This window comes from Octodon degus, unplaced genomic scaffold (assembly GCF_000260255.1).
Source record: "Octodon degus isolate 3935 unplaced genomic scaffold, OctDeg1.0 scaffold00009, whole genome shotgun sequence".
Classification (NCBI taxonomy): domain Eukaryota; kingdom Metazoa; phylum Chordata; class Mammalia; order Rodentia; family Octodontidae; genus Octodon; species Octodon degus.
The window spans coordinates 22067657-22085724 of NW_004524585.1; the positions used below are offsets into that span (position 1 = coordinate 22067657).

Here is an 18068-nt window from a genome sequence, read left to right on the forward strand (position 1 = left end):
ACAAACAGAGGTTTGTACCTATGTTATTTATTTATTATTTCTTGCCTATATCTTGTAATATGAGAAACTACTTTGGCAGTAACAATACATAATGTACTAACCATTGTTACTCTCCTAAAATCTTGTTTTGAGATTTTGTACCATTTTTTAATTTTTTTTCTTTAAAATGATAATAACTGATGTCAAAAAATAAAAAATAAATAACACAGAAAAAAAATACACAAAAAAATCTGTGGCCATAAGGACAAATAATAACGTCAGTAGGGCAAGTGATACAAGCGTACCCCACCTCGGGGACTCCTGGCTCTGCATATGTCTGTGGCTGTGACTACTGGCTGTGCCATCTATAAGGTATTTCCTGTTGTGCAAGTCACGTAATCTTACTGAGGCTTAGCTTTCTCTCGTGTAAAACAGGGATAATCACACTTATCTCACAAGTCATTCTGTACATCAAGTAAGATATAGGCGAAAGCCACTTTAATCACCTCCAAATGCTATACAGGGTTACTACATCATGTAACACAACATTCATGCTGTCTAAAATTCACTGTTGAGGAGAGCTGCGTGGTGAGAAGACCATCTAGGCAGACAAATGCACCTGGAGCTCCATTCCTGTGGTGTTTCTAGTGTGTTTAGCGGCGCTTGAAGGGCCGCTGTCATCTCTCTGAGAGGGTTTCGGTGTCAGCACGTGAGGACAATGTGTCTATATTACGTAGGTAGGATGGTCACTAGGACATCGGGTAGGGCAAATTTGGTACACAGTAAGCTATGTGACTCCAACTCGCCTGTGTTTTTCTAATGGCACTATGGCTCTTCATTTTGTTCTGTTATAGAACTGAATTTGCTCACAACATTGTTAGGTTACATTTTTATGTTGCTATTATATTGTGTTTGAGAAAACTGAGGTTAAATAAGGTTAGTGGCAGGAAACTAGGCAGATGTGAAATATCTGAAGACCACTCAGGATAAGGAGAAGTACAGCTACCTGGGCAGAAGCTGACTGCTCTAAGAATAACTGTGCCCTGCCCATGACCTGGAAACCAAGTGCAGGCAGAATGTGGTGGCTCTGTAGATCCGTCAGAAACTGAGCCTGGAAATCTGAGAAATACTTCAGATGCAGAAGCGAAAAACGCTCCTGAGTTCCTTCATAGTCACAGGCAGGGACTCCTACCTTGTGTCTCCTGATAGGCAGAAGACAGCTGGCGAGAACCGTGTTACTTCTCTGAATCAAGAGGTGACAGTCCTGGACTATGATGTAAATCCCAGTAAAGTCAGACTTACCAAAGGTTTTTTTTTCCCCCCTCCTATAAATCAGGCTGCAAAAAAGAGATTGTGTAATGTGTAATGTAAAACACATCATCTGGTGGCTTCGCACTGTTCGCTGTCAAGTACAGTATACTTACGATGAAGGATTATTACCATGTGAGAACTGAGCTTCGGAATGAGCGTCCATGACATCTTCATGCCAAGTGTATTAAAAGGCTTACTCTGTTGGACAGTGTCCAAAAGCAAAGTTGTTTTTTTTTTTTTTTTTCTGAGCCTTATGCTATAATCATTCAAGAAATGAGATTGTCAGATGTGATGAACTTTGTATCTCACTGCTGTGAGCTACTAAAATTTAAAGATCTGGATGGCAACTTTCATAGCTTTCAACGAAGTTCATAAATACACAAATGCCTATCAACAACATGATGACAGTCTTAGGTTAAACAAGATAACTGTTTCCTCTGATATGGAAGTTGATTTTTAGCAAGTGAGGAGAAGGAACCAGATTGAAATATAACACAGAAGACTGGTTTAGTAAATATTTCTGAGTTATGTACTTGATTATGTGATTTGCTAGCTCAAACTCTTTCAAATGTATCCCAAAATAACATTAAAATAAGCATTACAGCATAACACATGAGGGCTTTTATGAGCTGGGGCCTTGCTATTTCTCCAAAGCCCCTCTGGTTGCGTCAGATAGCTGCCAACTTTTAGTATCTCTTCTCTTCTCTTCCCTTTGCCTGGAATACCACATTCTAGCTCTCTGCCTGACAAATTTGATTAAATTTCTCCTTTAAGAGTCAGTTGCAGGCTGGGGAGATAGCTCAGTAGAATAAGTGTTTGCCTGGCAAGAGCAAGGTCCTGAGTTCAATCCCCGGTACCACAAAAAAAAAAAAAAAAAAAAATAAAATAAAATAAAAAAATTCAGTTGCAATTTTTCTCCCCCAGGAAATGTTCTCTGGTCCTTTGTATCCAACTTCCATTCTTCTTAGCTGTAGTACCTGCACTAAGTATCAGCTTCGTTATCTGTCTCTCTAACCACACTGTGAGCACTCCGAGAGCTGGGTCAGGCCTTCTGTCCTGTATTACCGACACCTGCAGCCCTGTCCGCCACTTAGTAAGCATTCAGTCAGTATGTGAGGGTATTTGCTTCAATGTCAGTTTTAAACTTGTCATGTAAGTCTTTTAATGGAATTAACTAAAATTGTCTCCACTATCATGTATTAAAAAAAGTTAAAAATTTTTAGATTAAAACCTTTTTAAAAATGGATGTATATATACACAGGATAGGTAGGGTGATTGTACTGCTAATTTCTATTGGTTTTTTGAAGACAGCAGTTAATGCTTAAAATTTTTATTTTGACCAATTTTATAAGCTCTTATCTACTACTTTCAAAGTAATGTGCAGTATAACAATCATTGCTGAATTTCTATTATCTTGTTTTTTGAAATTGTGTATCATTTCTGCTATTTTTTTATTCTCCTTAAAGTTAAAAAAAATAACAAGTTGTTTAAAGCTTCTCTTATGATTCCAATTTCCTCTTAAGTATTTGGATACTGCTGTCATTTTGTTGTACGATTAGGACACTAAACCATTTTTATTTGTTTATGTATGAAAATTTCTAAATAAAGTTAATTATTAATTTAAAACCCTTTGAACTATAGCCTTGGTTATATTGTAATTAATTTGTCATTTGTGTGGTATTTTGTATAAACCAGATTACGCTCACTCACAACGGAACACTACAAGAGGATGATGTTTGAAAGCTGAAAACGTTCAGGAAATTTAAATGACTTCAAAAGTTACACAGCTAAACTGCAATTCACAGCCCTGGGTATCACCAACGCTTCTATCGCAATTCATTTAAGGGCATGACATACTGCAGGAAGCGAAGCTTTGGTTGATATTATCATCTCTGAGCTAAATTTCAATTTATACACAAAATTCTAAAATCACCATTTAGCTGAGATATGTTACCCTGATGTATTTACAAAGACAATAATTTTATATTTCATTCTTTCATCAAGTCTGACAAAATAAGAGCTTCAAAACCAAACCTGGGCTCTATTTTTAAAAGGGTTTTTTGAAGAAAGTATTACATTCAAGAGGCACAAAGGACGACTCCCTAGAGGATATGGAGATAGGGAGAGCAATCCCAAAACTCAATGCGTGAGAAAAGTGAAAAGCAGAAAGAGTAGGCCAACGGAAGCTGATTCCTTAAAGGATAACATGACCAAGCAGCAGCACAGACTATTTAGATAACACCCTTCATCACTTCGGTTTCTCATTTTTGTTTCTCATTTTAAACGAAAATGGCACCACATTTTCCTAATTGTTTTTGTGCAGGAGAGAGCATCGTGCATCTTGACATTCCAAAGAGCGTCCTCCACAAGGACAAGGATCGTTACTGTCCTCACTGCCAAGGCAGGAATCGATGTGGCCCTTGATCAATGGCGGTGGTAATTTCAGGCCTCATCTACAGAGTTCTTATTCTTAGTGTTATTATCAGCTTTTCCTAAAGGTTTCTCCAGATTAAGCCAATTAAATCATGAGAAGATTCATAACTTTCCTGTGGACACGCAGTAAAAAGAACAAGCATCAACATTTGCAAGTAAGACAATTCGAGATTCTTGGATCTTTCCTACAGAACCCTTTTCACCTCTAATCCGCAGGGAAACCACTTGGATGCCATGGACATTTTCTGACTGTGCCAAGCACTGAAAAGTGCTTGCCTGTCATTTTAAATTATCCAAATAAACCATGATTGCCTGTTAAAGTACTCTCCGGTTGTATCTGCTAAAAGCTATTTAAAATCCAAGGTTATTCAGAGAAGACCAGAACTGGTAAGTCAGGGCTTCTTTTGCTTAAATAAATAACTAAAGTCATGCCCTCTAGTTAAGTCTGTATGCGTTTAAACTCTAAGCTTAATGCATTAGGTATCTAACAGAACCACAGGCAGGAAGATTAACCTACAGTTAGAAAGCTTCCTTGAGAAACACAACATAAAATCAATGGCATATGTGGAGAGGACAAAATTGCATTCATATGAGTCAGGTCTTTGAATGCCATCAATGGCTCTATAAATCTGTAGATATATTTTTCTAATTCAGATAATCCCACGTGAACATCGATGCAATGGGTATGGATTAACATAGTAATTAGTGGGATACTTGATTAGAAATCTAAATGAGAATGGTGATTAAGAAGTACCAGCCTGACTAAGAGCACCACAGGAACTACCCCCTAAACTTCTTTACCCCACAAGATCAGAAAAGCAATGAAATCCCAAAGAGCAGAGAGTGAAAAGCGCAAGTCCTCACATCCTAACAAAGTGCTTGGCACATCCTGGATGGTTCATAAATACTTTATTAATAATTGAATGAGGATAATAGTTACCACTTTTATGTGCTAGGCATTCCACAAAGTACATTCTTCATGTGACCTCACTTACTTTCCATCATGCCCATTAAGACAAGTTTAGCTGCCCAACTTGTAGGCAAGGCAGTAGACCAATTTAGGCTAAATCATTTAATTGCAACTACCAAAAGTAAAGCTGAGTTTGATCTCAATCTGCTGACTTCAATGTCTTAGCCTTCTGCTAAATACACCACCGATGTAGGATAGCAACTCTGCTTAACACCAGCGCTAGATCTGTGAAGAAATTTAATAATATCCACAATTTTGTAGCGTTTGTTTCTCCTGAAACTGTCAAAACAATTATAACCATGACAAGTTATTTTATTAAGGTTGACACTAGTCTACTAAGACTTTGGAAGCCACTAAGGAGCTCCTCTCAAAACCTCCAATCCAAACACTTAAAAATTATCAGCTAAGGGATATAATCTTTGATGGCCAGAAGTTAGAAGCAGATATCAGCTGTATTTTCATGAATTTATGAATTATGCTCTCCTAATATGAAGTACAACACAACTGTATTTCAACACACAGTTGAAAGAGCAAATGAATATGAGTAATGTTTGTCTGGCAGAAATTTATACCTAAACTTTACCCACTACACTTAAAGTCACAGTTTAAAATGCTTAGAACAAAGAATAATGCAGATTCTTCGTAGGGCTTTGCTTTTTATTTACTCTGAGACGGATGTTGCGCATGTCTAACTTTTGAAGTTTCCTACGGCAGTAGACACAAAGAGAGGAGTGCGGAAGGCATGCTGTGTGTGATTCTTGCCATCCTGTACAGAGGCTGCGTAATGGGATACGGAAAGGGTACAGACACAAACACCATCCTCAACTGAAGAATCAGTGCCACGATGAGAGACATAACAAAGCTACAGCAGTATCTGGAAAATAACATCACTAAAAAAGGGTCTCTTCAATGAGTAGCCACACAAGGCATCTCAAATACAGGCCTCTCAATATATATTTACATGTTTTAGCTACTTTTCCCTTTCCCCTCATCAGCATCTGCAGCCCTGTGGAGATGGTGGCATTTCAAAAGACACAGCAGGTGGCTAATAAATAGGAGCAGCTGAAAGGGATTCAAGCTGAAGCTCGCTCGCTCGGATGGTAAAGCGCTGCTGCTTTAGCTTGAGACTGATCCCGAGTTAGAACAGCTGGAGATAGCCTCCTTTACCCAGCTGGGACTCTGCTTTTTTCAGAAAACATCAAACAACCTGTAGAGACCATCTTTGATTTGTAAAGATTAGTTGGTTATAAGTATCATCAGAAATAGTGCGAAAATCAAATATTAATTACAAGGACTAAAAATAATTTCAGCTGTGTGTAGGAAAATCACATCAAAGTACAAAGCTGGACACATAAAAAGTGCAGCCTCTTTAACTGCACACTTAATGTGTGTGATTGTTTCAAGTGTATGCCTCTGTCTTTCTGTCTTCAGAGTGTTATTTTAACTGACAGCATAAATTGTACATATTAACAGAGTATCACTTAATATTTAATCCATAATATGTAGCATGATGCTTCAACTGGGTTAAACATATGAATTTATTTTTTTATTTTATTTTTTGGTGGTACCAGGGATTGAACTCAGGACCTTGCACTTAACAAGCAAGCACGGATTCCACTGAGGTATCTCCCCGGCCTAAACATATTTATGTCCTCAATCATTTATTATTTCTTTGTGGTGAAAGCACTTAAAACTCTATGCTTTTGGGAACACAGAGTACTGTGCAAATTGTTATCTATGGCCACAACACTCTGTATGCCAAATCACAGTTTTATTTTGCACAAAAAAAATTGCAATTTGCCATGGTACTTTGCTTTAATCCATTCTTCACCCTGGGCTCAGCAGAACAGAACAGGCAGAAGACAACACACATGTAAAAAAAGAAAGCACCTCAAAACTACCCCAAATGTCCAAACAAAAATCATAATTTGCAAAGCTCAAAACTCTCAATGATCATTGGGATACTGTCAGAGTAAAAATGAAGTATTCATAGAATAAACAAGTACAGTATCTGAAGAAGCTCCAAGATCTGAAAAAAACTGACTACTTTTTAGTGGAGAGTCTACAATTTAAGTTACCTGGTTTTCCATACCTCAAAATCCTCACCTTCCCTGAAAAGCCCCAACGAGGTCCTGGGAGTGTGACACAAGGAAAAAAAACACTTCCTATCCCTTGCATGTGATCCTCAGACCACCCAAAAAATCACCTGCTCACTTAGGATTCATGCTAGCCAATGCATCTTAAAGACTTAAAATTGCTAAGCTTCGCCCCATCTGCAAACACAAAGAAAGTCCAACAAATCATGCTATTGCTATACTTGCTCTGATTGTGGTGCTACTACTCTCTGTTGGTCCCTAGATGTGGTTAATTGTCTCCTGCTTAACATGCCTGAGAAGGACATTATTAGAGCTACATGTGACAGGTACCGTTGCCTCCTTGACATGGGTCAGCAGAGCCACTGCTTTTCTATCAGTTGGTCCTTATTTGCATCCTCCAGAGGTAGGTTAATTTGGAACTGAGCATCAGCCCCAATCTAACTATAAAGGGACCACCCTACAGTATATTAAAAGGTTCACATCAATATATGCAATTTAAATGCACATGCATATAATTAACTAGACACATTACCAGCATGAGCTGCTAATTTGGAAAGAGATACAAAAGACTGGAATGTGCATAGAGAAAAAAAAACTGTAAAATTAAAATGACTACATAATGAAAACTGCTTCATGCTGTGTCTCCTATTTCCATGTAAACTTAATATAACTGTAAATATATTTTAATGAACAGTAGAAAGAGGCAATTACAAAGAGCAACAGAGGGCAGCCCAACAGTGAAACATCATCAGAATAGCTCTTTGCCTTCATATTAAAAGTGCTGCCTGAAGACAGAGGATGAATTACAATTTCATAATTTCAGGGAAAAAATGTTTTCTGTATTAAAGACACATACCTACTTGCCAGCTCGCTGGCAGAAAAAAAGTAAAAAGCAAAAGAAACAGAACCCTCAAGTGAAATAGGGGGAATCCGAACTAACAGAAAAGAGAAAATCCCAGCTTGACATTTTGGTGTTAAAATACTTTCTTAGTTTTTTCGACATTTGTTAAAATGGCTTGGTATTCCTCAAAGGCTGTCCCCAAGTGGGAATGAGTTCTTGATAGTCTCACATATCCAAAATCATTATAGGTGTGCTATCCCAAAATATATGTGAAGATTTGTGAGTCTTCATTTAAATGCTACCTGTATCTTGGAACAAGCAAAGAATAGAGTTGCAGCCATAAAATGAATGTGACAAATTCCATGACTCTTCTGAAAAAGAATGTAAGACTTCTGCCATTGATGAGCCTCTGTTATCAGTACATAACTCAGGTGGCAGGAAAGGAAGCTGAATTGTCGAAAAACATCTGCTGAGTATTTGCAGGGTCGATTCTGTGAGTCACTGGGGATGGAGGATGACGGGCGTTTCAGTGAAGCGCTCCGGAAGCTCAGTACATACAATATTCCATGAACTGTAATTCTTCAGAGAATGGCATGGATTTTGTCCAGTATTGGAGGATAAATGCTCCACATGATATTTAAATGGAGGCAAGGCTGGACTGTAAAGCCAGAGGCACTAGAGCAGTTTACTTAACCCTTGTGTTCTAGCTTACATGTTGAACCACCCTACATTTACTTTTGGGAGTTGAATGAAGAAATCGGTTAAAAGAAGGTGAGTAGGCGCTGCTGAAAGCCGTCTAAAGTGTCTGCTTAGGCAAGCTTAGGCAAAGTGCAGGGACCATGGTTTGGTCCCTGTCACCATATGCCACACCAACCCTGCCCCCAGGGCGGGCTTAGCCAGCCACACACAAAAAAGTGAATAATAGCATTAATTATTTTCCTTGTTTTAAGGATTCAAATCCATTATTACAAATTATAAGTTATAAAATTTATAAATAGGAAGGTCACTAGACAAATATTTTAAATTCCACTTATAATGGGTGTAGAGTTACTAAGGATCCTAATAACTCAATGCAACTGACTGGCAAAACCCAGAGGGCCTCTCGCTTGGGGTGAGCAAACTACTGTACACTCCTTAAAGAAATAGCTGTAATAATTTTAAAACTGACTCAGCATTTGTATGCATTATATATTCGCAACACTACAGAATTTTCAAGCACAGAGAGACTTACGAATGACCTAGTATCAATATTTCACTAAAATGCAGGCACTATCTCATCGGAGTTAAATGGTCTATCCAGGAAAAATACCCAGTTAGTTCACTGTTTTCATTTTTCTATGTTGCCTTTTGAGTAATGAATTTATAAAAGTACTGTTTATATACAAATTACTTCACAATTTCTATTTTCATTTTCATACTTATTGTTTTTTATTTTTTTTTCTCAACTCAGGAGTATTTTGGTCAACATATTTTATAGATGTAATTTTAAAATAGTATATGTAAGGATACTAATGTGTGTTTCCTTGGGTATTTTGTGAACAAGAGAACAGTAAAGTAGATGTCATTCATATAATATAATTTTTCTTAGTATTTAGATTCATAATAGCATTTAAGTGCTATTACATTTTCTCACTCATTGCCTGCAACTGAAGTGAAGCTAAAGCAAATTTAAAAAGCTTCCATCCCTTCTATTTTTCATACGTCCAATCCAAAGGTAAATATTGTTAGTTTCAAAAGAAATACTTTTAGAGCATAATAACAAAAAAGTGTGATTTTCTGAATTAAGATTCACAAGAGCCTGCCACAGAATAATCTTTTAATCCTAGCAGTCGATTTATGAAAATTTACTGAAGAGCAAAATCTAGAAAGCTGATACTTGAGAGTATTACCTCTGATGTACTGGCTCTACTTTTATAGAAGCCCAGTCATGTGAATTTGGTTCCTGTATAATATGCCCCATTCATCAAATAACTTAAACACATTAACAAATGCTTTGATGGCACTTGGTCCACGGAGATTTCCACTAATTGCCCTGTGCTTTTAACAGTGCCAGATACACAGTACAATTGTTTATTATAAAAATGGCTGCTGCTTGCCTTCCATCTGACTAATGACCATTAGGATGCACACAGAAAGGCCTATCGCTCTACATGATTATGCAGACATGGCACCAAAACAGGTCCCTTGTCAGAGCAAAGGAAAGCACTTTAGTCATAGTGGAGAATAAAATATGTAACAATGCTTCTTAGTATCAGTGGAAAAATAAAGTTTAAAATGCATAGCTATTTTCAGAGTTTATGTATCTACAAGAATTCCAAAGAACAAAATGAAAGGGAAGATATTAAGCCATAATTATGGTGTAAGCTTCTAAGGTTAGAAAACATATTTATTCTGGGGGCTGGGGAAGATAGTTCAGTGGTCTAAGCACCTGCCTAGCAAGTGCAAGGACCATGGTTCAATCCTTGGTACCCCATGCCGTGCTGGTCCCGGAACCACAGGACGAGCATGCTGGCCACTGTAACCAGGAGTGGTGGCACATGCCTATAGTCCCAGTGCTGGGGAGGCTGAGACAGGAGGATCACTACTCAGTAGTGAATCCAAGCTGTGCAGTGAGACCCTGTACCAAACAGATCAATAAAAGATTAAAAAAGAAAACATATTTATTTTAGAACCTCCCACAGCATCTACTACCATTCTGGCCTATGAGAGGCACTTAACAGAGGTTTACTAATTGCTCATGACATGATATGAATACTCACCAGGACTACTAGAAAAGAAGGGGATCAAAGAGAGAAGGAAAGTAGAAGGGAGGTTGGGGATGAAAATGAGCAGAGTGTGTCCCGTGTGTATATGCACGCACCCAAACAAAGCCCACTGCTCTGCGGGGCATGTGCACAGAGACAAGACTTACCGGAATGATTAAAATAACTGCGGAAGCTGCGACAGTTACTTGAAAAGCTGAGGGGCGACACAGTGAAATGTGGAAATAACTCTGCATTTGAAATTGGACATTTGGGTTCAATTCTGCTCTGAATCAACCAGTTGTGTTACTCTTAGCAAGTCCCTAAATCTCTCTGAACTCCAGACTCCTTGCCTGTTAAGCAGGGATAATTACAGCTGCTTTGCAGAGGCAGAGACCACAGGATCAAATGAAAGGGTTTAGCAGATCACCTGGCGGAGTCTGAGTCAAGAGAATGCGATGAACAGAACCACTGCCCTCCCTGCACAGTCATGAACCTTAAAAGAGTCAAGAACCTTAAAAGAACCAAGAGCAGAGTATTAGTAATCCAGCTTATGAGGCTTTCATTACTCGTCTGCACCGAGTCACACTATGTGTGACACAGATATTAAGTCAGCGATCAATACTGACACATGCCCCTTGGCAGACGAAACTGGGATCAGCAACGACAACACGGGCTGCCACTGGACAGTCAGTGTCTTCGGGGGAACAAGAGCACACCTGTTTACTAATTTTACTTGCAGAAATATACTTGGCACTCTTCAGCACCACCTGCACTTCAGGACCTTTGGGCCCCTTGAGCCCATCTTGCTTACCAGTAACTTCCGGTGGATGAAGGCATATTGCACCCAAACAGTAACATGTGATGGACGGTATCCATGCTGGCTCGGGGTTTGAAGTCGACTGTCGGGAGAAAATGATACGAGAACATGAGTACAAGTTACACATCCGTGCATAACTGTCACAATGGGCTGTATATGTGAACACTATAAATTCCTGAAGAACAAGCAGCTATTCCCAAGTGGATATCCAGGTCAAAGCATGTTTTAGTCTTTTCTAAAGTGAAAAGTGGAAAAATGGAAAAACAAAAATAAAGTGAAAAGTAGGTGTAAAAGAAAATACCTGGTAAATCTAAGCGACTAGTTTGAATATAACATCATGCAATATAGTAAGCATTGTTGAATTCCTACTCCTTTGTTTAATGAAATTTTATATCGTTTCTAATGCTGTTTTTTTCTATGACCATTTTGTATTCTTTAAAAAAAAAATTCGCAGTGTTCCCTCTCCTTATTTTCACTGATTCTAACGTCCCTCCAAAAACTTAAGGTTTAATTAATTAATTTTGTGGCCCGCTCAGCCCACCTGGTGCCAGGAATCAAACCACAGTCTCTGCATTTGCCTAAGTTTGCCTAAGCAGTGCTTTAGACCACTAAGCTATCTCACCACCCTGAAGGTCTAATTTAAATACAAAGTAGGACAAGGTGAAAACAAATACCTCACCACCTTTGCCACATCCTGAAGCAAAAGCATATCTGAGCATTTATATACTAGATCAAAATACAGTTCATTACAAGATGTAAAGAAAACTACTTATGGCAAGAAAAAGTCACAGCAAGATGTAAATCTAAAGCAAAGAAGGGATGCCTTAGAATAATGCAGCGTGTGAAGGATTCTATCAAAAAGCCTACTGCTGGAGGTAGGAAGGAGCAGAGGGGGAAGGGGGAAGATTAGTCTAATGCGTTCACTTTTTGAGTTTGTTCCTTTCTTACCTACTACAGGAATGATATTAGGACCCACCTTGTGTGCGCAAGAGTAAGGTCCACTAGGCACGAGACATGCATAGGATTGCGTGGGAGGTTCCAACAAAAGACAAAACAGGAAATGAAACTGCATCTTCAAATAATTTCCTCCTTTCTATTTCTCCCATCAGACACCACAGAAATAATGGCTCCAAGGGGAAGAGATACAGGCATAATAATGAAATCCACTTTAAGTGTGCATTTCTCACAGGCAGAATAAACAAAGGAGCCTTGGGACGGTGACAAATGGCTTGATACACAGGTTTATGAGAATGCAAGGAAATACTTCTGATAAGACTAAAAGTGCCACCAACTCTTCTGACTCACTACAAAGATGAAGAATGCTTCAGCCCCAGGGGCTTTATACTGACTAGACTGCCTGATATAAAAGACTGGGAGAAAATTTATAGGAACATCCTGGGAACTAAATACAGTACCTTGGTAGGGCTAAAACTCTACAAAGAGCAAGACTCGCTAATTAAAGAAAATATGGTGATCCTGAAAGTACATAGCAATAGAGGATTTCTCACAGGACAATGCCATTAGAAGTGAAAAACTTGAAAGTATGTGCCTGGGCAGTGTATTGAGCAGAGAGATGACTGTGTCTATTTTCTGGAGCTCTAAGCAGAATTTGTTCAACTGCATGATGTTGTTTGGAATTTATGAGTTTTTGTGGGTAACTTCACACTATAATCAGGGCCATAAAATTTTCTAACAATGTGACTTAGGAGAGAATTCCACTTAGCAGTTGGCTTTCTATTTTTCCTTTCCAAGTAGATATCAAGGTCAAATTTCCACATATCTGCCAAACTGAGGCCACAGAACGATTGTGAAGAATGTGCATAACCCAGTAGAGGAGCCAGTGATCTTGGAGGTATCCATACATGTGCTTACAACCATTCCCAAGTTACCATTGGAACGGCTGGGACACACTGATGGTCAACAATATGCACTAGAGGGACACCGGGGAGACTACAAATAATCAACCTGCTGAATACAAAAGAACTGACTCAAAAATCCAAGTCAGTCTGTCCACAATCACAACTGGCATTCTAGAAGTTTGGTCTTCTAGGATTTATATATGTATCCGAATCATAATTTTGTTTCGCCCAGTAGAATCACATGGCGTACAAGAAATGACTTATTTTGTATACTGTGCATATTTTTACACACTGTGAAACAGTTTTTCAACAATACTTTTCACCTGGGGCTAGTCATCAGGAATTTCTGTGGGGCTGGTTAAAAACAAGGTGTCCAGGGTCAGTCCTAGATCAATCCCTCTCTTCAGTAAGACACAGAGTCAGCACCTTGAGTCAATCTCCAGAAATCATTGCCAGATAAGTATGTCTTTTAAAAGTGTCCCAGGTTGATCACAGGTGATCCTGACCACAGTGCACCTTTACAGTCGATGTGAGTATATTGTAGTGGGTGGTCGTACTCAGTTCCCTAATCTTGGTTTGGCTGAAATTGCATTTTTCTTTCAAAAATTCTGGGTAATCAACAGAAAAAGTTGCTCTGAAAACAAATTTATGAAGAGTTTCTGAAGATAAAATTAGTTGGTATTTTAGAATTATTAAATGGAATTTATGGGACTCTGCATTATATCACGTAACTTTAGCTGCATGACCTAAAATCCTTTTGGGACTGAGGTCTAAAGCATGCATAGAAATGTACAGTGACAAAGGAATCTTCAGTGAGAAATGGGCCCAATATTAGTGAGGAATAGCAAATATCCTTATACTGATAACACATTTGATAGAATTGAAGAGGTGCAAGATTTAAGAAATAATAATATAAAATGAGTATCATGATTTTTAAAAAAAATTATAAAGCCCAAATCCTTAACACTAATCCCTTCAACATTTTTGTATTTGTAAACACTGCTTCAAAAACTGAACTGGAAAACAAGGAAATGAAGATAGTTATGCTATAACCTGTAATTTAAGGGTAAGATATGATCAACTTTAATGTTGGAAACCATGCAATTAGGCCAAAAGGGTAGGGTTAAATGTACACCACACAGCACTGGAATCCATTTGCCAGCATGGTGAAAACCAGCAGTGAGGGCACATTATACCACCTTCTGCTAGCTTCCCCCAAGCTACAAAGCAATTCTACAGCAAAAGAAAGACACTCTTGCTGAACATTTTATATCAGGAAGCTTACTGGTAAAACTGTCATCATTAACTCTCTTTAACACAGTTTACAGGGACTTCTTGATGCTGTTGACAGATGAGCCAAGAAATAAGACACTTCAGCAAGCCTAAATAATGAACTAAATTTAAAATGAATTTTCAATTTAAAATGAATTTTAAAATTTCCATTCAAAATTAAATTATGTATGAACAGAGGAATTTCAACACAAAGAACTTTCTAGATGACAGGCTGCTTAAAACTGAACTTTATGGTATGTTCCAGAGCTGACTAAAGAACCAGTAGCCATTATCAGTCAAGCTATGTAAGATTAAATAGCATAAGCATAATTAAGCTCTGTTTTTTGTAATGTCAGTCCTATACCAGTGTCCTTTTAACTTCCAGTAGGATCAAATCTACATCCTCCTGCTAGCATTTTAAATGTGTGTATAATGTCACACCAGCCTCCTACCTCAACACTTCCAACATGACGATTCCCTACACCCATCCATCTCTCATGAGGCAGCCTCTCTCACTAACAATACTGCTAACACTTGCGAGGCACTCATTTACTGGGTCTGGTTCCTTTTCCTTTCACTTGAGTCTGGAGCAGAGAAAATCGTAGTAACTGTCCCTGGTCATGAACTAGAAAGTGGTGAGGCTGGTACTGGACTGCATAATAGTCTGGCTCCGAGTCAGCTCTAGCACTATGTGATGCTGTCACTCATAATGTATGCCCGGAGTGTTCCTTTATGTGCTCAAACTGCTGACTCCTAGAATATCTTCCTCCATTCTCTATTTCCAAACAGGCTGTATTCCCAGTTCCTGATCGAATATTGCCTCCCTCCATCACAAAATTTTCTCAAGTAGACAAGGAGCATGCTCATCTTCTAGCATTGACCACTACTTTAAGTAACTGAATAGCTCAACTGATGACTACAGAATGAATGTCACAGTGAATGTCCCATGAAGGCACCAGCCCTGAAGGCTAACTACACAAGAAGTCTGATACATAGCTGGGGTTTCTCAGTGGGTCATTTTATGAGGTAGCACTTTTCATATCATTGCATAAAATAGTTCTTGATATCAGTAAGTTTTTAGTAATTACTAAATCTGTCTAATGGAAAAATATCCCATTCTTAGGTTTATAAGCCACAATAAAATGGGTTTTCCTCCTTTTCACCCTTTTCTGTTACCTGAGAAAGTCTGAGAGTTGGGAAGGGCTGCTATGTTGGAAACATGACTATGTGGGTGCCAAAGGATTGAAGACATTGATGAAATACTCAGGCCATGATAGGGTAGATTGCAACAGCTTCTGTTTAATGATACAACCAAGGAAATCAGATTTCTCCTACTCCTCAAAGGCCTCAAGTAAGTGTGTTATATTTGTGTCATGAGTAAAAGCTCTTTTCAAGTACTGCTTAGTTAAAAAAAAAATGGAGGGAAACCACTGAAAGATTCTCAATGGCCTTCTGGAGACAGATTGAATTCTTGTGTTGAAAAACATCCAAGAAAGGACCAGGGAAAGGACATTCAGTCAACTCTTGCACAACAGAAAGATGACTGAGTGATTGCATGGCGCTGCAGACTCGCACACATGTATCCTTTTAATTCCTGTTGTGAAAGCCACAAAACATGGATATAAGCGATGTCCCCTGCCAGACCTGGCTTGGTCTTTATGGTCACACTACCTGGTGAGCCAAAGCATGAACAAGATTAGATTGTTCTTTCAGTTTTTAAAGTAACCCAACGTCACTTGAACATGTACTTTGTTCAAGAAAGGTCACATTTGGAAATATTCAAATCTAACTATGCAATCTGTAATAGAAATTGTTCTACATTCAAAAGAGAAAACCAAGAAAAGGAAAAGCCATGAATCATTAGATTAATTTTACCTATTTTTAAACTCAGCAGCTTCTATCTCATTTGTGTAGTGCAATTTGATAGATAGGGACCTGCCCTCATTCAGTAAGGAAAAGAAACATTTATTTACTGGCCAGCCATGTGAGGGAAAGCAAGCGGATGAAGATGACAGCTGAATTTCCTGGCTGAGTAGGCGGCTGTCAGAGCCAATTCCTCTGCGTGTCTGTAAAACACCTTTTAGACAGCACCGCAGTTCAGTGGTCAAATGCAGATTTTATTGTAGCTTCACCCATTCCAATCCTATGATTTCTTATCTTAATTCAATGAGAAGAAACATTTGTACTGATAGTTTGGACAGGATATATCATGTTTACATATTGTACTATGAATAACCACTACGAAGATAACAATAGGCAATATACTAATTATTGAAACTGTCCTACTAATCGGTTTTGAAACTCATTGTTATTTCTCAATAAAATTAATAAAAATGCTCAAATTATCAAAAAAATTTAAATTTTTTTAAAAATAAATAAAATTGATGTTCCAGGAAAAACTATGATTTTGCTCAAAACTTTTCTTTATCTTCATCAGAGTATTTCCACAAATATCTACTTTGATTCACATTTATATTCTCTCTCTCTCTTTTTTTTTTTTTTTTTTGGTACTGGGAATTGAACTCAGGACCTTGCACTTGCCAGACAGGTGCTTAAGCCACTGAGCTATCTCCCTGGTCCTTTGATTCACATTTAATATTTCAACAGAGATATAGTAACACATTATCCATATTGCATGGTCATATGTAAGTATGACAGGCATGTATAAACACATTCTATGATAGTCGTTTTGGTGTTTGCGCAAAATTATGCAGTATGTTAATCAAAAATAGGATAGTCACACATAAAGCCACAATTGTAAGCTATTCAAATACAGTCCTGACATTTAACACTATCAAGAGAATTTGGCATGTTTCAATAATCAATCTGAATTATACTTTGCCATTTGCACTTTTGTTTAGTATCTTGAAAGTACAAGGACAAAGTTGTTTTAAATATTTCTTAGCAACTCATATTCTTGTTTCCCAAATTCTGCTACACTGTGACCCCCCTGAACACAATCCCACTGCCAAGACCAATGATGCCATGGAGAAAAATGTGGCCTACTGAGAAATGAAGGAGTGATTTTTTCTTTAAAAAATGCAATTATTCCTTATATTAAAATAAGAATATAACTAAAGGCAAAAGATAAACTATCTACTATTTGAAAACCGCACTAAAAATGGCCATACACAATGCTTTTTAAGTCTTCATTCAGCAGACAAGTATTGATTTTCGATCACATTGCCTGGCATACATCATGGTGGTAATCAAAAGCAGAAAATGCAGAGAAAGAAGCACAGGAGACTAAAAAAGCACTCACAAAAAGAATGAAAAAATAAAGATTTTATGTTCTTTTAATTTTTAAAAAGGTATTACGAGTCATTAAGATGACTCATTTTCAACCTGATTTTGTAATTATGGGCCTTATTTTCTCTCAGCTTAAGGTATTTTGAGATTTGAAATTTGAAGCAAGCCACCAAAACACACTAAGGTTTTGTTCTTCCTGCCTGGCAAGTGTAAAGTACTGAGTTCGGTTCCCAGTACCAAATAAATAAATAAATAAATAAATAAATAAAGTGGAAAATCCTTGGGTCTACAGCTATGACTCCTGCTTTGGGAGTTCAAAATATATGTATAACTACCCTCCCAACACACAACCTAAACAGCCACGCCCTTTTCCCTCCACTATCCTTTATATTAATGACTGGTATTTCTCTCTGGTTTTCAGCTTGCTGGTTTTATTTGGCTATAGCTGAACTTCAGGGTACAACCCCCAGGAAATAGTACCTCAAAGAGCTTGCACT

The 18068-nt window shown here is 38.0% G+C and overlaps 1 protein-coding gene across 1 annotated transcript in view; it reads right to left on the reverse strand.

Annotated features, from left to right (window-relative positions):
* The window catches only part of Pam (peptidylglycine alpha-amidating monooxygenase), a 188553-nt gene that overhangs the window by 118780 nt on the left and 51705 nt on the right, over nucleotides 1–18068 (reverse strand). Inside the window, exon 4 of the mRNA XM_004625468.2 lies at nucleotides 11186–11273. Coding sequence (XP_004625525.1) covers nucleotides 11186–11273 — 88 coding nt within the window. The remainder of the gene's footprint in view (nucleotides 1–11185; nucleotides 11274–18068) is intronic.